The sequence below is a fragment of the Polyodon spathula genome, chromosome 10 (genome assembly GCF_017654505.1).
Source record: "Polyodon spathula isolate WHYD16114869_AA chromosome 10, ASM1765450v1, whole genome shotgun sequence".
NCBI classification, from domain to species: domain Eukaryota; kingdom Metazoa; phylum Chordata; class Actinopteri; order Acipenseriformes; family Polyodontidae; genus Polyodon; species Polyodon spathula.
Window position 1 is genome coordinate 8,730,954 of NC_054543.1, and position 27,880 is coordinate 8,758,833.

At 41.2% G+C, this 27,880-nt stretch overlaps 1 protein-coding gene across 2 annotated transcripts in view; it reads left to right on the top strand.

Annotated features, from left to right (window-relative positions):
• Positions 1-27,880, top strand: part of LOC121321854 (slit homolog 1 protein-like) — a 76,057-nt gene that overhangs the window by 32,808 nt on the left and 15,369 nt on the right. For both annotated transcript variants that reach the window (XM_041261146.1, XM_041261147.1), the window contains exons 5-15: positions 12,591-12,662; positions 13,173-13,244; positions 13,930-14,001; positions 15,203-15,366; positions 19,753-19,900; positions 24,117-24,188; positions 24,958-25,029; positions 25,432-25,503; positions 25,652-25,795; positions 26,473-26,636; positions 26,973-26,996. In XM_041261146.1, coding sequence (XP_041117080.1) covers positions 12,591-12,662; positions 13,173-13,244; positions 13,930-14,001; positions 15,203-15,366; positions 19,753-19,900; positions 24,117-24,188; positions 24,958-25,029; positions 25,432-25,503; positions 25,652-25,795; positions 26,473-26,636; positions 26,973-26,996 — 1,076 coding nt within the window. The remainder of the gene's footprint in view (positions 1-12,590; positions 12,663-13,172; positions 13,245-13,929; positions 14,002-15,202; positions 15,367-19,752; positions 19,901-24,116; positions 24,189-24,957; positions 25,030-25,431; positions 25,504-25,651; positions 25,796-26,472; positions 26,637-26,972; positions 26,997-27,880) is intronic.

The window sequence follows — 27,880 nt, forward strand, 5'->3', positions numbered from 1 at the left end:
ACAAATGTATGTCATGGTTTTTATTATTATGCAAAGCCCTGTAATTGGGATTAGCGTCAGACATTAAAGAGCTGTGCTTAGCCCAGGATCAGACTCGAGAACACGCAGATCCAATAAAGAGATTTCACCCTTTCCAGAGACTTTTTTTTTTCCCCTTGTTGCATTGATGAGACTGAATTTTAACCGAGACCTCTCTCCATTGTTACAGCCTCAGGAGCGAAAGCACCAAACCGTTCCCTTTAATTTAAACATATTTCACTTCATTGAAAGTCAGACACCTCCTTTCTTCATTTACAAAACCACTTAGAGAGCTCAATAGGGAAATCTGTCTCCTTTCCAGCTTGTGTGGTAGGATGTTATTAAAACCACTAAAGAGTACTGGGGCAATAGACTCCAGGTCACACTGTCTAGTCTCTCAGCTCTAACCACTAGACCATGCTACCCTCCCATTCCCTATGCTGTAGCCACTAGACCACACTGCACACAGTCTCTGATTCCTGCAGGTTTTTTCACTTGGTCACGCTACCTACTTGTCCTTCATAACAATAGCGCTATCCCCCCTTAAACTACAGTAGAAGCAACACTTTCATAGTGTTTTTGTTTTCTGCCTCTTGTCCCTTCACCTATACCACAGACTCCCCTCCCCCAAAGGGGAATTTCTATTTGTATATTTGCAGCACCTCTATAAAAATAGTTGTGTGCCTAATTCACCACCTCTATATATCACGGTGAACTCCCAGGATAGCAGGAAAATGATTGAGGCCGTCAGGAGGGTGTGTGAGCGGCAGTCTGGCCTTCCCCCAGAGAGGCTGACGAGTTGGTCGTTTTGTTAGAGAAAAGATTTCCCTGCAGGATAATATCACAGCTGAGCTGCAGCCTCTCAGATCCGGAAAAAAAAAAAAACCTATGGTGAAAAAAAAAAAACCTAGCATAGCCACTTCTGCAATCATTGAGGGATTACTTAAGAACCATTTAGCTGTGGCAGACAAAACGTTCTCCACTAGAGTGTTCAAATAATAATAATAATAATAATAATAATAACTTTGATATAGCACCCTTCACACCAGGGTGTCTCAGGGTGCTGCACAATATGAAAATACAACACATGGTACAGGAACATGTTGTATGAACATGTAATAAAATATACAATAAACATTATTTCAAAAAAATACATTAAAACAGGTCAAATGCCATTTAACAGAAAAAACCATTTCCTAGTGTCAAATAATAATAATAATAATAATAATAATAACTTTGATATAGCACCCTTCACACCAGGGTGTCTCAGGGTGCTGCACAATATGAAAATACAACACATGGTACAGGCACATGGTAATAACAATTATAATAAAATAAAGCATACAATAAACAGTCAATTCAAAAATACATTAAAAACAGGTCAAATACAAATAAAAACCAATTCCTATGATCAAGTCCACAGGATCAAATGTAAAAAGGCTGCCGAGCACAAATGTGTCTTAAGAGTGGATTTCAAATTCAACGAGTCTCGAATGCAGAGTTCCAGCTAAAACTACAAGAGTAACCAAAGGCTTTCAAAGTCCACAGTTTGACGATCTGAGCTGTCTTCCAGGAATGTAAGGGCTGAGAAGGTCATACGTTGTGGGGGAAGGTATTCTACAACATGGAGGCACAGGCTTTGCACCTATTAGTGGGAAAGGCAAACATTTATCTAATATCTGTATACACTCTGTGCAAAGCAGGTACAACCCCAGAGCTGGTTCTTCTTAAACAAGGATAATGAAGCATGCCTTGCAATACTTTCACTACTACTACCAATAAGAAGAAAAATTATTCAGACACTAAACCCAAGTCTGAATTTGTATCACTGTTGTATGAATTGGACGGTAATAGCTTTGGCAATACTGGTACTAGTCGACATGTGAGGCATGTTGTCTGAATCCTCCTTTGTAAAAACTTGTGAAAAGTAGTCATTTAATATATTTGCTATTTTTCTCTTCATCTATCATTTTGCCATTTGTATCTCTTGGACATTTTACCTCCTCTTTAAATGTTCTCTTGCTGTTATAATATTGGAAAAACTTTTTGGAATTGGTTTTAGCCCCCTTGGAAATGCTCATTTCTATCTCTCTCTAGGTCTTTCTAACTTCCTTTTTGACTTGTGTTTGCAGTTCCAAGTACTATTTCTGTGTACTTTGTTCTTGGTCCCTTTTAAACGTTCTGTAAAGCGCCTTTTTTCTCTGAATATAGAGGAGAGAGAGAGTGTTGAAGAATTGGAGAGATGGATAAAGAAACAGATTAAAGGAAGATTTAGAAAGAGGATTTGTAAATGGGAGAAAGAGAGATCAGAGCTAGGTAGAGGATGTAAGGAAGAGCGAGAGAGGGATTAGTGAGTAAGTGAAAGCGTGTGAAGGGTGGGTTGGGGTTGCTGATTAAACAGAATTCAAATCCATACGATACCCAAAACAGTGTTTGCTTTTAGAGATGTTGCCAGGTCCTTTAGATGTTGTTTAAGTGGAGATGTGAGGGGCCAGGAATGCACACCTGAGTCTCGGTGGACTGAACCTCTTCACTGTCTCCCCCTGCATTGAAATGGCTCGCATTCCTGCCCCTGATAATTAGACAGTCAGCGTTCCCAATCCATAGAAAAAATAAACAACCAGGCTGGGAGATGCATGCATTACAGCGTCCGCAGTGGGATGAGTGCGTTTCAACAGAAAAGGGATCTGTCCGTCTCTTCACTTTAACCCTCTCCCTTCCTCCTTGATTGCCCAAATCAGAAGTGATTGTTATTTGGTGTCGCTGAAACCACCAAGGCCTAAATTTAAATGAATCACCTGACCTTCAGTTTCAGTAGAGCAGGATGGCACAGCATGTTTAGTGGAGACTGGAAAGGGACTGTCCAACATGAGGGACAGGCCAACAGAGAGCTCTTTATACTGTAAAAATAGTATTGGGTTTTATTACCTTAGGGACTGCACCTTTAAGGACCACCGTCCTCTTCACGGGGCAATTGCTTTGTGTGACTAGGTTTGAGTTGGACAATAGTTAATGTTTTGGAAACGTACAGAAAATCCTGCCTCTTGCTTCTGCCATCCCCTCAGGGCTTAGATGATTCATCTTAATGAGCCTTTTCCTAGTAATTTTATGTGAAATAAATAAGTACATGGGTTGGATTCTGTTGGATAAGGAATGCATAAACACTGTTCAATTAAAATAAATCTGTGTGAGTTGGAGAGAAGCAATGGGTCCTGCAGTTAATATTGTACCCTGAGAGCTAGAGATTCATTTATATAGGAGACACACACACACACACACACATAGTATACTATACTGTATATAAAGTTAAAGGCAATACAGCTGTGTTCAATAGCAACCGATAACCACAGAGTTTGACTGTATATTGTATTATTAGAATTGCATTGGTAGAAGCGCTACAATATTCTTTCCTGTAAAGTGCAGCTTAACTACATTTAATTTACAGCTAAACTGGAGCCCAACTACAAAACCACGGGTGCATTGTAGACCTGATGTGGAGAATATAGTGGCAGCAGTCAGTGCAGACTGTGAAACTTCCTCGAGAAGTGGAGTGTACTATTAAAATACTACCATGCAGCTGTTTATTGCATACCTCTTTTGACTTGGAAGCAGAGGGTTAAGTAACACACATGGCGTTGTGCAGCACTGCTGAGACGGAGTGCTGAGGAAAGCCTGCAGACCGCACACGCTATTCTCCCCAGGGAACCCATGTATCTGCTGTTATTACTGGCAGGGATTCAAATCTCCTGCAGGTCACGAGCACGCCTCTCCCAATCAAACTGTGACAGCAGCACCCTTCCACAGTAGCTTGGGTTTCAATCAGCCTCTTTTACACTCTCCCTCTTCTTTTCTCCCTTCCTTTACTGATAACTTTCAACCGGTAGTGATAGAATTTGCACTCTACCCCCAGATTTCTGCCTATTGCCCTACCGTACAAAAATGTCATATTCCCAGCTTGCTCAATCCTCATCTACAGCAGAAAGACACCAGGATAACGATGGTAATTAAATAGTTATACTGAAAAAGAAAGAAATTGGGCATAAATAAAGCTATTAGATAAGTTTACTGGTCTGCAGTTTTGAGTGTTCTCTTTACCAGACCTGTTTGAGAAGGTGTCTTATTCTCTTATCCCCTCTGCCCCTCCAACTCGTTCTATCTCTCTTTATCTCTCATAGCTGTTGTGTCTGAGCTTCTTCATAAGAAATATCAAAAGGATTCCGACAGAACACCTTGTAATTACTAATCATTGTAACTGTCGTTTTTACCCTAGTTTTTCTCTGGGGCAAGCAAACCTATTTTTATCTACAGGCTAATCAGAGAAGTGAGCGTTCCAGTGCCCTTTATTTAGTTTTAATTGCAAAATGCTACTGATAAAGATATCCTTTTTTAAAAAAGAGGGTGTGGCCAAATGATTCAGGTTAGTTAAAAAACAAACCCGTCTTTCTTTAGATCTGATGAACTGTGAAGTGTGCTGTAGCAGTTTGATGCAATGCAGACTATAGAGTAGAGCTCAGGGTAGAAAAGGGATCTTTTAATGTGAGTTTACTCAGAGCATATTGGTAACCACTAGGCATTATAACTGTCCTATTGAGACTTTCTCTTAAATGATTTTTACTTATTTATTATTTGTTTTTAATAGGATTTTACTTCTATTATGACCTTGAAGGAAGATGCTACAATTTTGCTAAGGAGAATTTCAAAATTGTGCTTGATAGGTGACATGGTAGTCATATCAGTCAGGAGATGATAGACAAAGAGAAGGAGATGCAATCCCTGTTACTGGACTAACAAAACAATACTTAATCACAAGCTTTCAAGACCTCAAAGGTCTCTTCTTCAGTTGAAATAAAACTTTCTTAAAATGTAAATATTTTTTTTTTTTATCCTGGCTGTTAGTCTTGCATTTCTAAATGTTGTACTTGCCTTTTAAGAAGACAGAGAGACAGACCTTCTGATAGAGAAACAGACAGAAAGAAATAGTGCTGTCCATCCCTCCCCAATCACAGACACTAAACCTGTTACTGCCTTGTGAATGGACAAAGAAGCAGGCAAGGGAGAGGCCTTTAGTCTCCAGGCCTGCCAACCTTTCAGAGTTCTACTTGTGTAGCCTGACAGACAGACAGTGGACTTGCTATCCTTAGGCTGTCAAACTGCTCACCTTTTCCCAGGCTCTGCAGATTTCTCAGCCAGCCTGCCTGATTGCCCAGTGGATAGACAGACAGGGGCTTCTGGACTGTGAATCTTCACACCTCTCTTCAGCTCTGCACTCATCACCATAAGCTGCTCTGTGGACAGAAGGACTGGCTTACAATCCCCTGTTACTGTCAATGCCTAATCTGTCACGGGCCAGAGCGTTATTGAGCTGTGAGCTGCCGTGTGTTTGTGAGGGAGGGGGGAGTGACAGAGAGGAGGCCAGTGCACATCAGTTCAGTTTGCTATCCTGTTAACAGCTTTCCACACCCCATTAGACTTCTTAATGAGCCCATAATGGTTTAATTACATGCTACTGAATAAGTGGGATGGCAGCAGTGGCCAAAGTGATGAATGTCTTTAATTAAAGGAGTGTCCCCTTGAAATGTTCTCTGTTCAGCCTCATTCAATATAAAGAGATTTTCTGTATATGTGATTGGATGTGTGCATGTAATCTTAATCCGTTTCTGTTTAAATCATGTCCAGTGATGAGCATTTTGTCTCTGGTTATAGCTTCGCAAATTGAATAAGGTTTACAGGGGTAGGTAACATCTGCACCTCCAGTCCAGGCCTTGATTATTAAAATAAGTCAAACCCCTGACCAGCACTTAATAATTTTATTAGACCTGTTAACCCTATAATAGAACAAATCTATGGCATAGGAGCACCTGTTGTAAATATGTGTTTCATATTGATACAAATTTGTACGACACTTTAATGCATGTTTTACAATAGGAAGTAAAGGGGCCCCCTCCCTTTGTCTTTGACCCCACCCCTTCTCAAGCATTACTGCAGCTACAAGCAGTTTTCAAGGTGCTGATTGTTGTGTGTGATTTATGAGCTGAGGGCTGAATGCCAGCGGATGCCAGACCATTGAAGGGGAGAGAGTCCAGTACATCCTCTTCTGCATGGATCTGGACAGCGTCGTCTCCCAGAGACAAACCCAACCCTTCTGTGATTTTGGAAATGTCTTGTTCTCTGTAATGAGTGATTAAACAACCCAGCAGACTGACTGCACTGGGATAGTTCTGCATGCCAAAAACCTGCAAGAGTCAGACCTTAAACTGTGTGCACCTGTGTCTGTACTGGTGTGAGTGTAGCCTTTGTTAGTTTCTATAAATGTGTTTGGGACTGTGTGTGTTAGGACCCAAATCAAAATACAACCAATCAGAAGCCCCCTTGTCAGCACAGAAATTTGACTGGGGGTCCTAACACAACATATATGTGTGTGACTTTATTTATTATTATTTTTTTTATTTTTTTTAACCTACCAGCCAGGTACTTGGTTTTAGCTGCATTTGCTGATTTATAATCTCACAGAATTCCACTTACTGCCTTAAATGTAGTACCTGATATAAAGTTTTATCTCCAAATATGCCTGGCTTGGCAGATGAAGCTTTACATCTACAGAGCTGTTATATTCTACAAAAGAATTACACTTCAGTAATAATGTCATACAAGGAACCTTGTGGGTATCTTGTCTAGACAATGAAAGGCTAGGTCTATATAGAGTAAACTTTCACATTACATGTTCATTTCTGACAGCCGTCTTTACTTTCACATGCTATAGATGAGCCACAGTGGTTTCTTGAAGGCGGTTCCAAATGCTTCCCCTGTTTATGCTGCTGTGGCTGGCTAAACCTGTCCCCGGGCAGCCTGAGTGATGTAGCTGTGACTTCTCAGTGTGTGAGAAATGTAACACAGGCAATCAGTTGTGGGTTTGGCATGCTTCATCTACATTTACCAGCTCTGGATTTGGAACTGGCTGGTTGGGTTTAGGGGTTCAATGCCCTTGACCTTTGTAGCTGGGGCAGAAATAATAACACTTCCTGCACATTGAATTTTGTCCCGTTTAGCTCTTTAATTCTGCCGCTGCTTCAAATAACATTTTAGAATATGTAAAACATTGTGTCTGTTTTGGGATGTTGAGCTTTGGGTATGTATGTTTGTACTGTATGTACTTATGCATGTATATATGCATGTATGTTGCAGTTTATTAAAAAAAGTTAGCTGCTCCCTCCCAGGTAGGTGTGTCCTGTAGTGCCATGTAAAAACTCAAAGCAGATTTGGTTACTTGATCCCAGAGCTCACCTAGAGGAGAATGACACCAGACTCCCTGTAATATAAGCCTTATAATTAAAGGTGCTGAGCCCATACGTTGATGAATGCTTGGGTAGATCCCAAAAGGGGGTCCAATATCCAACACAAGGACATCACGGTACAAATTTTTTGGGTTTCGTCTAAACCAAATGGACTAGGGTCTCGATGGAGTATCTCCTCCTCTTCTGTTGGTCTTCTTGAGGGAAAACATACAACATTATTATATCTTAGAGAGACAAAAGGCAGCGTTAAAGCTCTCTTTCAACACAAAACACTTAACACCAAAGCCACAATCCCACCGTCGTCAAGACAACCCAACAATTTCAAAAGGGAATTCTTCACAGGATTCACAGCATTCCTGAAGGACAGTATGGAATTTGTTCTGTTCTGTGGAATACCTCCCTATCCAGGTGCAGCTTGTCTCTTTTGACTATTTTGAAATGGTGAGAATGATAGCATAGACCTGCCAAGGTCAGCCACAAACACCTGTATAGGAAGTCAAAGCTGAGTTGTGAACTATGTCTATGTCTTGATAGGCACCCCTAGAAATAACTGTTAACCACCTGATCTCTCTGGAGATTTAGGATGGCAGCGGCAGCACTATAAACACCCAAACCAGATCAGTCCCATAGATCTCCTGCTGTATGAGCTCTGAAGGTAATCCGCTTGCAGACTGAGCCACTCACACATGTAAAACCCATTTTGCTGGAGGAAACATTTTCGGCATCAATGCTGCCTGTTTAAGTGTTTAATGACTATCCCGGCATGAGAGAGAAACTGGCAGGACTGTTTTTTTTTGTTTGTTTTTCACCTTAGGGGCAACAGCCACTCTCTAATCAATGGAAAATGACATGAACAAACAAACAAAAGAAAAGACATATGATTTGAAATATCGTAATTATTTGTAATGTTTGCAGTCATTATATTTTCAGCTTGTGTCATGATGGTGCAGCAAACATATATACTGACACTGCCCACAAACAAGCAACGGGAACACATCAGACTGCCAAATTATTAACAACACATATACACTGCCCCCCAACAAGCAACGGGACAGCATCACACTGCCAGATTATTAACAACACATATACACTGCCCCCCAACAAGCAACGGGACAGAATCAGACTGCCAAATTATTAACAACACATATACACTGCCCCACAAACAAGCAATGGGAACACATCACACTGCCAAATTATTAACAACACATATACACTGCCCCCCAACAAGCAACGGGACAGCATCACACTGCCAGATTATTAAGAACACAGGGTGGCTAAGGTTGTAAGCTGATTACCTGAATACTTCCAGAAGTGTCTATATTATAGTGACATTCAGGATTCTGCATGACAAAGTCCAGAATAGCTTATTTTATTTTCCTTTGGCTATATATAAAGCCCCACTAGGATTTAAATATTAAGGTGGAGACAGATTTGACAATCTTGTTTAAATCTTGGCTACTGTTTACCTCCTGTGCTCAAGTAGATGCAAACAGATGTCTGCACCCATTTCAAAATGTTGTGCAGCCTCATGGCATATACTGGTAACAACATTTCAATATTGATTTGTTGTTTAAGGAGGTAAGATTTAAATCATCAGAAGTATTACTAGAACAATAATGATACAACTGACTGAAAACTTTAAAAAATAGAAAAGATTAAATTGTGTAATACAGTCTTTTTTTTCTGCTGTATAAATGTACTTTGTACTGTCAGTTGAGCCTGGAGATTTGCCAAATCGTTTCTGAGATAGGCTATTTGTCGCTGGGGAGTTCTGTACTTGAGTGGAAGATGATTTAGTGAGATAAAGAGAAGACATAATCTGAAGTTAATTACAAACACCCCCTAAGGGAAGAATTTTATCAGACTGTAATCTCCACCTGACGCCTCCCAGACCCTCCCCTGGTTTTGGGAAACCTGAACAAGGTTGTTGAAGGGAAGCCTGGTGCAAGTCCAGAGGATGTTCAGAATGCAGGGCTCTGACTGTTTAGCTGTGTGTCACGTGGTTTGACACAGTCTTCACATGGCTTCATGTGAAATCATTCAAAACACATGGTTAATTATTAAGGTTTAACAAAACCAAAATACACAAATAAACCGTAGGAATCCTATGTCCCACAGCGTACTGCTGCCTAGTTTTTTTTGTTCTGCCTCCTAGATGTAGGGTAATGCTGCCTCAGGGACAATTATCTCTATTCAGTGTGGACAGTAATAACAGGTCCCAGCTTTGTTACATATTTCAACACACCTGTAGCTAAGTAACAGCTTTGGCATGTTGACAGGAAACAACACAAACATGTTTGTATTGTTTAGTTGAATTTGTATTTTGCTTTTTATAATTGTATGTGAATTAATATGAGAACTTCTTCATGGAACACAGCTCTAGTATCCGATTCTGCAAGTGTTTCTAGAGCTCATTAAGGAGCAGGGTGACAGTTATGAAGAGCTGAGAATGGAGCGTTTGAGTGTTTTAACACTAATTAATGTGCAGGAAGACCCAGAGGACTTGAGTGTATAACTGAACCCTAACCCTCTTCATTTCTATAACACTTAATGTACAATAACTACTAAGCTATTGGCTGGCAGACCACATTTGAAATAATGAAGTCCTGTCTGATTGAATTTTATGGATGTCTTTAAGGCAAAGTAATAGACTACCTTCGCCAAGCAACAGAGGGTTAAAAAGTGCTTTAGGTTTCATCGTGGCTCTGGAAGTGAACACAAACGCAGGCCAGCCAAGAATAGACGTACTTGTAAAACTTCAACAAGCTCTTCAGAAATTCTACCAGTGGAACTTGAGCAATTAGTTGTCGGCAGGCTCTTTAGTTGGAGATTTTGGCTGTGCAATTTAACGCTGTCTGCTGTTGTTTTCCAGAATGTGGATCTGATCATCTATTCGATTTGTATCCCATGCGGTTTATCTGTGTTTGCTTGACATTTTTCAAATGATTTAACAGACCAATTAGTTCTAGCAGCTCCATTTCATAGTCTAAATAAATAAATAGATACATACTGTAAATAAATACATTTTTGTTGGGGGAAGGGCATATTGGCATTTGTCAGAGTGTGTGTGTGTGTGTGAGGGAGAGAGAAGTGGCAGCTTGGCACTGGGCCTGCATTGTACCTACCGTGTGGTTGAATGAAAGGCTCTAGTGAAATCCATCTATGGCAGCTTTTATAATAAATTTATCACAATTTAAAAAAAAAAAAAAAAAAATTCAAATCCGATAAGTAAAGGTTTTCTTTTATTAGAGAAGCAGCAGAACCTCATGCACACTCTATGGAAACAAAGTTTCTACTTCTCACTTCAGAAAGTAAAAATGTTGAATAAAAAAACATAGAGAATGGGGAGTTTCTGTACCCTGCAGTCTCCACCACCCCCCTTGGCCAGTGACACAATTAGCCCCCTGCTGTGCCAAACCCTAATCCACTCAAACCCACACAGCCAGGAGGGTGTCCTAGAGCTGTAAACCACAGCCAATCGCTTTAAAGCGTGCTAAAGAGATTAGAGGAGGCTTAAGCTGCTGATTTCAATCATTCTGTAACATCAGCAGGGACCACTTCAAACACAGCTCTCCCCCAGCACACAGTAGCGTGAACAGAGTCTTAGTGAAAGGAGCTGGTCAGTTTGTTTAGAGAACCCTGTGTCCGACGCCAGAGGCCACCCTGCTGGGAGGGAGTGAAGACTGTTCTGTTATGAGTTTGACCCTCTTAACCCCCCAGATCCCAGTCCCTGTGATTTCAATGGGGAGTTGGGAATGAAAACCCAAGGCAGTGAAAGAGTTGGGGACGGACAGGGCGTGGAGGAGGGTGGGGGGGCTGGCATCTTCATTATTTGCCACTTGTGATGTCATTGTTTTCCATTTCTGAGCTACCTACCTAGTGAATGATTCATGCCAATGAGCTGTGTGAAGTGGCATTGAAAACACAATAACAATCCATGTGAACACTATAAATAATCATGGAATTATCAAAAGGAATTGTAATATTTGTGCAACTGTAGTAAATAGTAATGTTTTACAGTTTTACTATATTGATCAGTACAAGTACTATACTAATGTACTGCACTGCTGTAGTTGCTGCTGTGTCTGATTTTACATATTGAGTTACTAAATGCTACTGTCTCTAGAAACATGAATAAGTGACTGCACTGCTTTTTGCTGGTCCCTTTTCACGCTCAGTCTCATTTCCATGCCTCTCTACTGTGCTCTGATGTTGTTCCCATTCTCTCTGGGGGCCGGGGGGATTGAGCCTGCTCCACTTGGGAAGCAATGAGCTCACTCTTCTGTGCCTGAACAAAAGCTGCCACTAATTAAACCACAGGCCAGGGATTCCTGTCTCTCTCGCACTCTTTCCCTCTCCCTCTCTCTCTCCCTCTCTCTCTCTTTCCCTCTCTCTCTCTCTCTCTCTCTCTCTCTCTCTCTCTCTCTCTCTCTCTCTCTCTCTCTCTCTCTCTCTCTCTCTCTCTCTCTCTCTCTCTCTCTCTAAGCCCCAATCAATGGCTATTGTGTGGGTCTCCAAATGAGACTGACCCTTCACTTCTTAAGGGACCCCTTCACCAGACGAGAGGCTAAGACTTTGGGACAGAATTATTTTGGAAACAGAAAAACACCAAACTAAAATAAAAAAAAACATTATAATTTAATAGCAGTGTAGTATCCATATAATAAAATACTATGATATTATATACTAATAGCTAAAACACTATAATTTGTTGTACTATATGAAATACTATGATATGTTATAGATGACTATTTTTGACTTTACTATATAATACTACAGTACATTATTTTATAATAGAGTTAAGTCTAACTGCACATTTGGAATGTGTTGCACTGCAGCAGCGTAAAGTGTCAGTTTACAATGAAGGCATAGCATAGCTATAAAACTGCTTACACAATACTGTGTTAAGCATCCAGAACTGGTTATCCATGGCAAGCTTAGTTAAGTTTAATGAATACCAAACATTGTGTATCTCAGCAAAAAAACAGACATTAAACCATTCTATAAAAAAAGGTGAGCGTTGCAGGTATACGAATAAGCTTTACAAAGACAGGTGAGTAAGTACACTGCTGGCTATTAATATTCTCTGGCAGGTAAACTAAAATCACTGAGAGAGTCAGGGAAAGTTTACCGGAGTGTCAATCAGGGTTCAGATCCGGGCAGCCATCACTCTAGCTCAACAGACACTATAGTTAAACTCCTTAGTTACCATGAATCATTGATGAGTGCAGCCAGGATGAATTATTGAAGCTCTAATGATGCAACCTGCTTTCTCTGCAGTGACCTGAGCGAGAACTTTATCCAGGCCATCCCCAGGAAGGGGTTCCGTGGAGCTACTGATATTAAGAACCTGTGAGTACACCCCGCACTGGGACAGCGCTGCCCGGGCCCCCCCCTCAACACACTCTGTGACACTGCCTCCCAAACCAAGCTTTCCACTCCAGCAAAACTCTCAGCTATACAAGGGCTGTCTATCACAGAAAGCACACTCTAATGCTATAGCATTCCAAACTCTGCTTCTTAAATAAATCTACCTGGTATTCTTTCCCTTTTACCCCAGTTTTTATTTGTATTTACATTCACATATAATGACATTTTTGTACAGCACCCTGTGCATTTAGTGGCCAGATGATGGAACAGAATACAATTGGAACTTTTAATTCTGTGCCATCAGGGGAACATTAAATTCATAAATGAAATAATATGAGTTTCATTGGACCAAAAGATTGTGCTTCATTATGCACCACAACTTCATATTGCACAATTATAGTACCAGGGCATTTTCAAATGTCCCACAAGCTTGTGCATGAATGACGTAGAGTATAACCCTAAGCTTGTCTGTCTCCTCTATGAATCAAACAGGCAGTTGGACAAGAACCAGATCACCTGCATTGAGGATGGAGCCTTCAGAGCCATGAGAGGGCTGGAGGTCCTGTAAGTAGAGCTGTAGTGGCCTGAATCCACGTTCCTATTTCCCACCCTCAACCAGCACTCCCCACTGCAGACCTCCATTTGCAATAAGCTACTGTTATTGCACAAAGCCCACCACAAGGGGGCACAACAGTGCATCAACAAGCAAGATGTAACCTGCGCCTTTGGGCTTAGGCTGCAATCTTGCTGTTTTGCTGGTTTTATAGTGGCTAGCTATGGCTGGACTAGACTGACAGGGAGCAGAAAAATATATTCCAGCTAACAGTGCTAGGCTGCCAGTGGCACACATTCTGGTTGTCATGTATTAAACTTTGTCTAAAGCTGAACTTTTAATGATTTTGAAATGCAACTACACTTCACGCTACGGTACCCAGAAACAATCATTTGTCAGCATTCTGGGCGTAAGACAAAACCAATACAATGTTTAGTTTGATGGATGATTTTAAGTTAAAGGGGTGGTGGGGGGGGATGTTAGAAGCACGCTAGTGCCATTTCAGTGAACTCTGGAGTTAAAGTTTTTCAAGCAGAAGGAAGCCAAGACGAGAAGGCAAAAGGCTAGGATGGCAGCCTGGTCTCCTGAAAGTCTGAAGCAGATTTGCAGTAGCCAATCCCTTTGATTGGGTGCCAGTTTTTAAAAGCTCCAGTTATCCAGAAATGACATTGCTTCTATCTGTGTGTTATCCTCAAGGACCCTGAACAATAATAACATCAGCAGCATTCCCGTCTCCAGCTTCAACCACATGCCCAAGCTCCGAACCTTGTGAGTAATGCACCCAATTCACAGGCTTTGCCGTGGCTTTACAATGCAAAATAATAAAGTAACAGTTTCAGACTATATAAAGTGTGAAATACATCCGGGGGTTCTGTTTTCAATACTGTGTCAATTTAACTACCACACCTCTTTGCAAAAGTTTAAACAGGCAGCACATGCTTTTGTTTTTGGTTAATACAAGCACAAATAATACAAACAGCTGCAGCTCTTCAAAGGGTGAATGTAATATCACAAGCTGGTGTTTTTATTTATCAAAACTGTTCGATTCATTGAGTGGTGCCATCTCCAGAACATCTACGAGTCATGAAAAAAAACTATTTTAAAAACAAGAAATAATTCTAAAAGAAGTAGTCCAGTAGAATTAGTGTCGCCCCTTTTCAGAGGAGTCTTGGCGCCCCCAGTGTCCATTGTCACACAGAGTGTTTAAACAGCAACTGAAAAGCAGATGAAAGTGATATATTCACATATCCTTCAAATGCAGCGTGACACTCCAGATCATTCCTCAGAGTGTTGGTGCTGAGCCAATGGCCACAGTTGAAATGTTGGGACGACAGTTGCCATTTCCTTCCTTTACTTTGGGGAAAACATGGAATTGTGGAGCCAATTCCATGAAAACATGCTTTGTTTTACAGTTTTATAATATAATATAATATAATATAGCAAAAAATGCAGTACATTATTATAATTCAAGCAACAGTACTGCAGTTATTAACTGTAATATTTGTGTGCAGGCACTATAGTTACTGCAGTGTTACCACACTTGTGACATTTTTGCCTTGGAATCTGATGGTTTGACAGAAATCTGGAAGTATCATTTCATTGAATAAGAATTGCTAGTAATAGTTTTGTAAATAAAAACCAGAAAGCAGATTTTGTTATTGGCTTTAAGCTCAAACATTAAATTTGTGTGCAACTGTTTTTTTTTTTTTTTTTTTTTTTTTTTTTTTTTTTTAACCAATTTCAGTTTTTTTTGTTGTTACCAAACAGTGATATTACACTTTCACAGGTAACTACAGGTCACATCTAGCCCATTCCAATAAGAATGCATGCTTTGCTTTGATATATCAGTTAAGGCAATAGGCAATAGTACAAATTAAGTCTGCCTGAAGGCCTGAAGTGCCAGTCATTCTAAAAGCATACATGTATGTGAATGCTGATGCGATGCTTTTCAACCTGCTTGCCTCCCCAGCCGTCTGCACTCCAACAACCTACATTGTGACTGCCACCTGGCCTGGCTTTCCCAGTGGCTGAGGCAGAGACCCACCATTGGGCTGTTTACCCAGTGCAGCGGGCCAACACAACTGCGTGGTCTCAATGTGGCTGAGGTCCAGAAACACGAGTTCACCTGCCCAGGTAAGCACTTCTAACACACTTAGTGCTGTCCCTTCACACCAGTGCGAACAAAGCTGTTTTTTTGTTTTTTTTCTAAAATGAAAATAAAAATAGGAATGTTTAAAAACTAACAAAGAAAGATATTACACTTTGCAATTTGGAGTAAAGACTTAAAAAATCTTCTCCGTTGGTTTTCTTTTCTAAGAGTATGTAAACGACAAGGTACAGCTATAATTCTGTCATCCCAGTCCCTGCACAATCACTAAAGATATTTAAAGACATGTTCCTGAATGGAGAAAGAACAGTATCCTTTATTTAAAGAATCACATACCTGTACACTGAAAACAGAGAGAAACAGGAACATACCAGCACAGTGATGGAATTACAGGGATGCAATTCTGCTTTATAAGCTGAAATTTAAATTAAATGTATCCCTGAATTACAAACATATTACATTCCCTTCCACTTGCTTGGAGAGGAGAGAGTGGAGTGACTGCAGGGTCCCCCACAGCCAGGACTGCATTCCTTTGCTGGGGTCAGCAGTGTGCATTGGGGCTTCACACCCATCCCTGCACCTTTCGTTCTGAGTATTGAGTGTGACACTTGATTCTAGGTCACTGGAGTAGAGACACTTTGCATTGTCCACAATTGATTTCTGTGTGAAAAGCGTGAGAGAGATTGACAGGTCTGGGGCTTATAGTGCTTCGCAGCCTCCGGTCATAACAAGATAACCCAAACAAGATAATCCTTTAAACATGCAGTTGCTGATAGATAACCTAGATCTCCATCCACTGATACCAGCAGCCATGGTGTGTGGAGTGCCGGCTGTGCTGTTTGTCAATCAACAAGCACCAGAGCTAGGAGCAGCTGTGTTTCAAGGCAGGAACATTTTGCTTAAATATGGCGAATTCCCTTCCTCCAAATCAGAAACATAATAAAATAGCTATGCCATTTGTTAAGGGAAAAGGTGATTGCTTGGTACAATTTAATTTAGCATTCCTAAAAGGTAACAAGCACAACACCAAACTAGCTGTGCTAAGCAAGGCACAGCAGACCTCCTCAGTGCTGCAGGAAGTGTTCTTGATGTCATAGCTCTCTTTACTGAGAATAGAAACCAACCAATGCCACATCCTTGGGTCAGGGACACTGTTATTGAAGTCAATCAGGGTCCTGTCTACCTGGACCTTCAAAATAACAATATTATGTTTTGAAATAAAGTTTAAAAAACGGATGTTTATTCCCAGTGCTGTAATGGATTAAGGTTGTTGACTCTAAGAATCCCAAAAACATCAGCTGTTAAGACCTGTAGCATGTTAATAACACGTTATCCAAACCGTTTCACACGCCAAGGCTCCCTTAGCGAAGTCTTAAACTCCAGCAATCTTTCGGGCAGCAACTCAGCTCTGTGGGAACAGCCTGTCCCTGTCAGGAAGTTTTGTTTTTAATAAATAAACCAAACAAATTAAACAGAGCTCATTATGGGCCTTGTGTTGCAGGGTTTCCCGTGTGGTTCGAATCCGCTCTGGGTACAGCAACAAACCTGCTTTTTCACATTTGCTGTTTTTATCCAATTGGATTGAATTAGTCTCTACATCCATCATGGCTGCTATGTCAGCTGTGTGCTGATGTGTGTGTGTGGGGAGCTCTGTTACGGCTAATGGTTTTTATATAGCTAGATGGCATGACCAAATATTAACTCGTAAGTCGCTGAAGATAGTGGAGCCGGACTTCCTGAAACTGGTCCCCACTGGGCTAAGCTCTTGGGAGGAGAGGGATACTTGGAGGTGGGGTGAGGGCATCTGGGTGGTTTTCTAGGAACTGAAAGGTTTGAAGCCCCCATTTGGCACATCTGTGTTAGAATAAGAGACATGAAGAACACAGGGCAGTTTCACAATATGTAATTAAAAACATAACTTCTTAGTGCGTTGTCCATGATGTAATCGTGTTAGACCCAGAGTTATAAAGTCATATGTTGTTAAATTGCTTATATCCCTTGATATATGCTTGCTGGAGAGAGAAGACGGACACCCCCCCCACCCGTGTAATGAAACTCCTTTTGAGAGCGCCCTACACCATAGCTCTCATGCTGGAGAAAGGGGTTTGGCGTTTCTAATAGGATAAGCAACATGCTACTAAGCAGCAGGAAAACTTGAAACAGATTGATCTGCCTGAGCTTCTCCGCTTGGTCTTGGATTGGGTTATTAAAGGGCCTTTTAAGCGTAAAAGTAGCATTCTGAGAACTGCCATGGATATCCCAATTTAACTGTCCCCCCCCCCCCCCCCCGCCCCCCACCCCCCCAAAACACACAGACTCGGAGCTGTGACCAGCCATTGAACTCGCATCGCACGGATCATTAGAGCCTGGCTCGCTGGCATGCAGCGCGCTCCGCAGCGGGGGAGAGAAACAGGGGGTGTTTGTGCCGGGAACACCTGCGTGGGATTTGGGGGGCCCGGGTTGGATGATGTAAAGTATTTCGTTATGTTGGGGGAAAGCCCAGCGAAACCCAGACACGGATTGGATTTCAGGGCTGGACGCCCGCTGGTTAACCTGGGCTGAACTGGTTTTCATTGTAGCTGTTGGGTGGTCTCATTTCTACTCTCTTCTCCACGGCTCTTGTTTAAGATTCCGATGCAGAATTTCCCAAGGTTGTCTTGTCTCCATCTTACGTTCATTTTGTGAGGGCTAGCAATTGACAATGACGTGACTGACTATTGAATAGTAAAAGAACATAAAAGGAGGAATTCATCTGCTGTGAAGTTCAAGGTTTAAAATAAAAAATATGAAAATATGTACCTGTTTACACTGATCACTTGTTGGTCGCTTAACTTTGCTGAGGGATGGTTCTTCACATGTCACTACAAATGACAGAAACTGTGGTTTCACAGGAGCACTGAACACTTCTGGACTGCTGGCACCCTTCAATTGAGGTTCCAATGGATGTCTAGTGACTACGGTCTGAATGTTTTATTTTATTAATTACAGTACTTTCATGTGCGCACAGGAATATAACAGCGTGTCTTTGCCAAAGTGCATGCTTGTGTGTGTTAGTCTGTTCTTGGTTGTCTGTATGTTGTTATCTTTGTGAATGAAGTGACACCGGGAATTCAAAGCAGTCTTCAAAATAGAACAGAGGCTTCACGCAGAACATCCAGCCTCTTCACTCAGTGAAAACGTCAGTCTGAAGAGATACGTTGTTGAGCCCACATAGAGTGTGAGAGAGAGAGAAAACAAGACCTATCTCTGACCACAATTCCTAATCGCTTCCTTATGTATGTTCTCTGCAAGATTATCTACTTTCATCTGGGATCGTGCCTGGGAATTTCTCTCTTCCCAGGACTGAACTGGGGCAGTTAAACTTATCTCCCTGCTTGGAAAGGGAGAATTTCAAAAGGGCTGATTGATTATTTCAGCTTTTGAGATTCATGTTCCGTCACTGGTGGAAAATTTTATTAGAACTGTAATTGTAAACGCTTATATAAGCAGCTGTTTATTATAAACTAACATGAAATCTGGCTAAAAAATACATTCTTTAAATACTGTAACTTGGGTTTGAAGTTTTGTGAAGACATACCTGTATGCCATGTCAATGGTGGGCCTTAATCTTTTAAGAATAAATATAATATTAGCTAATACATACTGAGGGCAGAGATTGCACCCATGGCTACAGCATACATTTTACATCTACAGTCCCATAATGAATGTTAACAGTTGAGTCTCTACAGCTTTATGTAACAAGAGTTTCACAGTCGAGTATTTATTTAGCAATCAAACCCTATCAAGTTAATCTCTCTGGAAACAATCAAAGAGAGCAGGCCAGACATACTGCAGCCGCAATGAGTGTGAGAAAAAAAAAAAAAAAAAAACAGTTTCACAGCCCTTCTTGCACTGCAGACAGGTTACATGGCTGTTTCCAAGACACAGGTTACTATGGCAATCTGCAACGTCATATTAGAACTGAGGTGCATCGGAACCGCTCTGCTATCGGATGCATCTCGAAACAGCAGTGAAATAAAAGCAAATCTAGAGAAGCTCTCCCTCATCTCACATGTAATATGGGGTGTCATTCCATCATAAGCTTTTGATTTTTCACTTGGGTGCAGAATATATTGAACTACAGTGTGCAAGCAAGGAGAAAAACAGCCACTGTCCCTTCAGGAAAATTACTGAAGAGGTGAACTTGACCTCGTCATGCTTTACTATGTGCTGGTAATTCAAATGTTATATGTCGGAAGTAGGCTACTGCTCATATTGAATTATTATAAAAGCATCTATTCATAATACATGTCATGCCAGTGCAATCATTAGCATGGGTATACAGGGAGACAGATATCCCGTAACTTACTGGGGCTTTACATTTTGGGAGATTTCCGTTTATGCTATTTTTAAATCTCTCTCCCCTCTCCTAGCACATGCCCAGTCCCCACATTCACAGCCCTGCAGCCTGCTGGCCGGATCCTGTCCAGCCATGTGCACCTGCAACAACAACATTGTGGACTGCAGAGGAAAGGGGCTGACTGCCATCCCAGCCAACCTGCCCGACAGCATGGCCGAAATGTAAGTAGACCCCAGCGCTGGGATTTAGCTAGGAAGGGTTGCCAAGAAACTGTAGCTTTTATGCATATACTGTATCAGGGATTTTATTACAGTGATCTGTTAATGTGATAAGTAACATACTGCTAGTTGCAACATCTTGCCTAGCTCTGCCAGACCCTTTGGTGGTCACTGGTAACGATTTTACAATATGAGAAGGATTCTTTTGCACACTGGTTGTCGTCTTTCCACAGGTGTAAACAACTGCAATTTATCTCCACAGTTATCAGCATTTGACATCTGTCAACCTAGTTAACATGCAAATGACAGTAAATCTCCTCCCACTTGGATTTTCTACCATTCCTGCAAAGAACGTGTGAAAATTATGGCAGGTGTTGTCAAAATGACAACCAAGAATGTGTCAAACCTAACACCTGATGCCAGTATGTGAGGAGTGAAGGAGTTGGCTACAATGTGTTGACACGAACCATCAACAGCTGAACTTTGGATCTTGAATGTGACGTGACAGAGAGCCAATGCAGGGGCTTCAGGACTAGGGTTGAGTTTAGCGGTTCCATTACTACTCAGTGCATCGTGACACGGCTGACTGACAAGAGTGGTGGATCAGCAACTCTCATCCACAAACACCAGGGGAGAGAATAGATGATCACCCCGAAACTGCACCAAACCAAAAGAAAATAAACTGTTAGCCAGAGCAGTCGCTAATAAACATGAGCTATTTATTTCTCTTTAATAACACAATGGGGTTAAGCCCAGAGGAAAACTCTGCATGTAAATGAGATCTGGTGCAGGAGATTGGTTCCAATGAGCACCCTTGATCTGCACCCTCCACCCCACCCCTGTCCAGCCCTTCAGAGGATGGAAATGTGCAATGACAATATATTAGTTGAAATCAATAACAATGGTAAAAATCACCTTGGTTTCTATACATAGTTTAAGGTCAGATTAAGAAGAAACTGCATATAAAGTATGCCCTACACACAGGGCTGCAGGATGATGGTCATTCCTCATTATATGTGCTGTCAGAAACTCCTGGACCCTGTTGTTTGGAATCAATAAACAACTTTCTTTACATTCTGAGGACTAATGGGATTACTGTAAAATTGCTTTGCTGTGTGTATGCGTGTGTGTGCATGTGTGTGGGGTGGTGGGGCTTGGTGGTCCAGTTATGAGAGAAAGGGGCTTGTTACCAGCTTGTGCTCTGTCCTTCCAATGAGACATAAAACTGAGGTCCTATCTGCATATTTCACCCCCTAGTCTCTTTAAGTCGCTTTGGATAAAAGAGTCTTCTAAAGGATATATATGGCTCAAAATAAACAGAGGCGCCTGTTGGAAGCGTTTGGATCGAAACATTAACAGGACTGTGTCACTAAATTACATCAGGGGGAATAAAAACCAAACAACAAACAGGTAAAACTCCCCTTTACTTACGCACGTGCATTTCTACCGTGCGTAATAATGCCGTCTCAGAAAAGATTGCAGAAAAAAAATATATAATAATAATCTGCAAAATTTGATCATTTTTTCAGGTCAGTAGTTTAGAAATCTTTACGAGATTTTCTTTAACGTAACTAACTTGAATACGTTTCAATTGCAGTTATCCCCTTATTGAGAGAGTTACAATCTATAGTGTCTTCCTCTAGATGAATAGTTAATTACATTAGGTGTTCCCATTTAATAAAGGCAATGCTTACAGCTGATAAGTGAAATGAGCTGCATTGATGATTCACCGGCTGTCTGCTTTACTCAATTGTTTCTGTTGCTCGATTGACTGAAACTCCCTCTTGCTGATTGCTTTGCATTGGGAATCAATTCCCCCAGCCATGATTTCGGAGCTTTACTCCTGACCCAGATCGATTTCAATCTGCTGCTTTTGAATGCACAGATGTATCACCTGGGCACCTCGTCATGTCATGGTGCCGTGCTTTTTGAGTTATTGATCGCTGCTGCAGGAGTCATTTGTCAATGTTTAGACAAGGACCGTCTGTTGCCGCAGGCTCACAAATGCATGGATATTTCATGTCTGGGGCCCTGTGGTATCATATTGGAAATCTCAGCTTTTCTGTAAACTCTCCACGATGGTGCTCCTGATTTTTAGTAATGATGAAAGGTAAGGGACAATGCAATGGCTGTAGCCAGACATGGTTTGGGTGTTATTGGGCATCACAAATGCATCACAATTATGACCTGGAAAACTATCTTGCTACATAGTCCTGAGACTTCCTTGGATTCCTGTCCACTGATATCTAATATTTAATCCATAACCCAGTCCAGAAGATCATAGGATAGTACAGCCATTTATTCACTGTTAATCTGGAGTTAATTAACCACCTTGAGCTTTACGTCTACCTCACTAAGAATTGTAAAATCCATTCAAACCTTCAACTTGTCTGTAGAGTCACACACTTTATATAACCACACTAATAAATAATGTTTTACTTCATTCTCAGCCTTTGCTCGGATATTGTAATAGGAGTGTTGCTTTCAAAGAGAATTTGTAGCGTCTCTTTCAAACTAAAGTCACCACTGAATTCATTTACGTCCCTGAAGTCATTTGTAGAATGCAGTGCCTATGTAAACACATTTCAATCTAACATCATTAGGCATGGATGGCAGCCGTCCCCTGCTCACTTGTTTCTGTTCTGAATTATTTTTAACAAGCGTCCCTTGAAAAATCGCAGTGATTTGCAGGGGAATCTGTGCCGCAACAAACTAAAACAAGGTTTCATTTAACCCTCTTGAAAAGCTGCAGAAGAAAACACAGTTTTTGGTGAATAGTATATTCTGCTTCAGATAATTAAGATAATAGGTAATAAAGGCACATAACATGTGAAATCCAGCAACCACCTATTTCCTATTTCAAGCAGATTTTAAGTGAAAAGTGGGTATTATTTATTTCCCACACACCCCTGGAATGAATTTGAATGTGAAAGTAGTCCCGGGCTGCGGATGTGCACAGGGCGCGGTACTTGCTTTTCCTCCCCGCTGTGTTGAGGCTGTGTGGCCGGCAGAGCAGGCACAGCAGTTCTCAAGCAGTGCTGTACCCCCAGCACGGGCCGGCAAAATGCTGTTTATTTATAGGTCAGTTCACAGCTTTTAAAATTCCTCCCTTAATTAGTCTTAGGGGGGGATTGAGTGTGGGTCTCAGAGGCAGCTGCCTGCATTGCTGCACTCTGGAAAAACAAGCCAACCACTTAACGAGAGCCCTAATACACAACGAGCCCCTAGCATCCACTAATGGGATTTTCAGAGCACCAAAAAAAAGACTTTATTGTATCCCTGGATCGTTCCAGCACATCTGAAGCTGATTAGATTGAGATTTCCGAAGTTTCTGCAATAAATGAATCTTTCCTGATCTACATAGCCACACATGCCTTTAATAATTCAGGCCTGTGACTCCTGCTGCTGGCAGACAGACAGATGGACAAACAGAAAGATAGAGGGAGGATGCTATTTTTTTGTACTCTACTTTCTCCAGGCAGCTGGAGAGAATGAACTGGCACTGGAGCATCGGTTGGCTTCCCCACAGCTTCTATTGCTTTCTGGTGCACGCTCTTGGCTTGGCATCATGCACTGCCTGAAGGATTGAAGTAAAAGTGATGTAAATTGACACTAAAACTTCACTGCATCAACAATATGTGATTGCAACTTCTGTTATGATGCAGATTCAACTACACAGTTATCGTAGTCTGCTGTTGTTTGCTTCAACATTCTGCACTTCAAAAACAGCCTAGTATTTACCAAGAAAAGCCACTTTGATAAAAGGGTTCTACTTCTGGTAATAGGACTGGAGCATATGGTTTTATAACTGGTCTTACCACTGGATAAGCAACAGGATTTTCTTGAGCATTTTACAGCACCATGGAGTTCCCTGAATTGCACGAGCCACTTATTTTAGGGGTAATTCAGTGTTACGGCATATAGGTAGTCAATGCTATAAAGGGTGATTTCCCAGTGCTGTAAAATGCTCTAAAAAGGTGTGGTTTATCTCTGTGGGTTACCAATAGAGCTTGATCAAATCAACCACTGAGATTGTTAACCACTGTGTGCCCCAGCTCTAAAACTAGTTTGAAAGAGCAAGACCAATGGAAACCAGACATTGCATCTCTGTTGGCCTGTGCTGCAGGGGAAGTTTCTGATTTCTGACATACATGATAAGATAACAGTGCTTAGTGTGTCTGCTGACTGTGTTTTCTCATTTATTTTTTTTTGTCTCCAGACGTCTGGAACAGAATGGGATTAAGTCGATCCCACCGGGTGCGTTTTCCCCCTATAAGAAGCTGCGCAGAATGTAAGTAAAGCAAGCTACTGGGGAAGCAGGAGAGATGTACTGTATCGCTACCATTCCACCTTGGATTCATAGGGTCTGCTCTGTAAGAATTGCCATTGATGGCTGTTAAGGGGCCTTTGTCCCTCCTGTCCAGATATTGACCAATCCCCTAAGCAAAGCAGGAGTGGACATTTTCCCAGTGAAGCTCTCAACGAAGGTCCTGTCGACTTGATGAATCCCATGGAACTGTTTCTGAGGTCAGGGAAGAGTCCTGTTTGAATATTTCAGCTAAGCTGTCTTATCTGACTTCTGTCCCTTTGCTTTGGTTAATTTGAAAAGTATAGCTTTCCCAGCTTCAGTTCTCTATCATTGTTCTGTCCTATTTAATAACCTGCTCTTTATCCTTGTTTATCTGGTGGCTGGATATGCAAACATTCTGTTCTTTTTAACTGTAGAATAAAAAGTAAATCCCCCAGTATTCTTTTTTCAGCTGTACAGTGTGGTCCCTCAACTTTGATCAGCAACACAGTGAGATAACCAGGCTTTATTAAGTAAATCCAGCTATTATTTTCTGGTACGTGATATAAGTCAATTGTGAGATTATATATGAATCTCTGGATATATAAATGTATTATGTCCCAGAAATGCTGCTCCGGAACAGTCTGATCACCAGTAACAGCCCTGCAGTTTCTACAGATAACACAATTCATCCCTGGAGAAAATAAACACAATATCTGCTGTACTGTATGTGCATGTGTATTAAACCAGTCTGCACGCTGTTTCTCTCCAGAGACCTGAGTAACAACCACATCTCTGAGATTGCACCTGATGCCTTCCAAGGACTGCGCTCTCTCAACTCACTGTGGGTACCTTGAAAGACAAGTTTGAAAAATACCATTGGGGTACCATTATAATACCAATGTGATACTGTGAAGAAACACAAGTCGAGCCATTAGCATGCCTCAGCATTACCAACAATTTGGAACCAATTTTGCACAGTGGTCCTAGCACACAGGTACAGTGTGTTGTGTGGATTGATTGTTACCACAAAATCTGAAAATGTTTCCATGTGGTACCAGGACAATTGCTGCTGCTCTTGTCTTACCATTGCCTGTTAATACAGAATTATGGCATTGTTGTGTCACTTCATTGCCACTAAATATTATGGGAGAGTTGCAAGGGGATGTGCTTTTTTTTTTTTCTGTACTTGTGTGAATTTAATTATTTTTCCTGTAATAATATTTAATAAGTGTTTATTTTTCAGGGTCCTTTATGGAAATAAAATCACAGACCTACCCAAAGGCGTTTTCGATGGACTGTATGCCTTGCAGCTATTGTAAGTAACATAATAGTCATAATCATAATAATAACACCACCACATCAATTACCAAACTGTCCACTCAGTGTACTGTAAGCAGTTCACTACAGTAATTGAGATTTCCTGCTGTGTGTGTTTGTTTAAACCCTTGTCTCTCTCATTCCAGGCTCCTGAACGCCAATAAGATCCACTGTGTCCGTGCTGATGCCTTCCAGGACCTGCAGAATCTATCCCTGCTCTCGCTCTACGACAACAAGATCCAGACTCTGGCCAAGGGGACCTTCGCCGCACTGCGCGCTGTGCAGACTCTGTGAGTCATTTCAGTTAGAAAGAATGTTCTTGAGATTTATAGTACACCCCTAAACCCTTCAAAGTAAAGAAACCTTTACTAGACACTTGTACCACTTTATTGCAAATTCAGTATCAAATATAGTATAGCATTGCATTAGGCCGAGATTGGTATTAGCTTCAGATTCTGACTCTGGTCTTATGATTCTCCAGCTGTAAACCTAGCATAAAGCCTTTATAAAGCATTTAAACAACTGTTCAGTCTAAGAAATGGGAATCGTTTGTTTCTTGAAGACTAAGCACCTGAGATTTTACTTTTTTTTTTTTTTTTTTTTTTTTTTTAAGAATAACATACAATGTGATTATTGTTAAGGAAGCTCATAACCGTTTCATGAAAATCAAATGGTATTTAATTATTTTAGTAAATTATGGTAAGGAGGGCCGCATATATCATTAAATATTCACAACCCAGACTCCTACTGCAATATCTGAGACTTCACCGGAAAATCTGATGACTGACATGTGATAATCTTTCCGTATTAATTAGCATCCTTTTGGGTTTATCGTTTTATTGCTGGGATTAATCTGGTTATGTGAGTAAGAGTTTCATAGGCTGTCACAGATTGTTTCACGTTAGATCATCGAGATGATGTGGGCTGGAATGATTCATCACTCCATAAATCTGGTTTTACTGTTCAGGCACCTGGCGCAGAATCCATTTATCTGTGACTGTAATCTGAAGTGGCTGGCAGACTACCTGCGCTCCAACCCCATCGAGACGAGCGGAGCGCGCTGCGCCAGCCCCCGGCGCCTCGCCAACAAGCGCATCAGCCAGATCAAGAGCAAGAAGTTCCGCTGCTCTGGTGAGTCCGTTCTTCTTCTCCTCCCCCCTCACCTTTTACCAAATTACCAAGTTTATTATTATACTGTTATTATAGAATTTACAGGATTTACAACCCTGGTCAGATTTAAAAAGTGAAATCATCTAAAGAAATAAACAACAAAAATCAAGCAACGTACCCATTTTAATTTACAAGATTGGAGAATTCTGACTTGAATCAATTTGGAAAATATAGCCAACTGTGAGGTTAACAACACACGTGTACTGGGAATACTTGAGTTGTGTTTTACGGTCAATAACCATGCAAGTGTATGATATACTGTACTAATATTATTTTTTCATTCTGTCCCCTTGGCAGCTAAAGAACAGTACTTCATCCCAGGTGAGTAGCCCCTCTGTTTTTCTGACCTCTTTCAGCACGCTCTATTTCTTTTCTCTGACCTCACAGTTTTGATTTGTCCCGTGTCGAGGGGGTTTGGTCGGAGCCAGGACTCCAGTCCCCTCCAGCTGTCTAGTAAATTTGGCAGGAGCTTTTCAGAATCCTTTGGCTGTGTCAAGATGACGATAGAACTGGATTAAAATAATAATAAAACGCTGGATTCCTCACGACTCATGAATTACTACTTTTGAGGAAAAGTCAATGGAATAGAAACTTCAATGGAACAAGCACAGGTCACTACCATTAATGTCCAGGGAGGTTTTGCCACACATTAGTCAGGGCAAATGTCTGATACATATGGAACAAAGTCACTGGTGTCCTTTTAGCAGGACACTTGGGTAGCTATTACTGCTGCGCTTTATAATAATAATGCATACAAAACCGAACAAAACAATACAACCTGATATGCACAGGTGTACCTTCATATACGGTATATATTTATTATTGGGAAAGATGGGTGTCAGTTCCAATACCTGGGCTGGATTTCTCCACCTCCCTAAACTGGACTTGAGCATCACCACTGTCCAAATGCCATTAGTCTGAGTTCTTATAACAGCAGAAGATGATGTAATTGCAATTGCAAATTCAGCCAATAAGGCAGCATGTCCCAATTATTAGACCTGTAGTTTTAGAATTGGGAGCCAGTGTGTGCTTGAGGTGTTAGAACACAGGACTGGGTGACGGTTTGCCCTCAGATGTTTTAGCTGAGTCTGGGAGCCATTGTAGTCTAGTCTTAGAACTGAGGCACTGGGAAGCAGTGGGATCTAGTAGTTAGAAATTATGGAAGTCATGGTTTTGTCCCAATGATTTTTGATTTTCCTAACCTT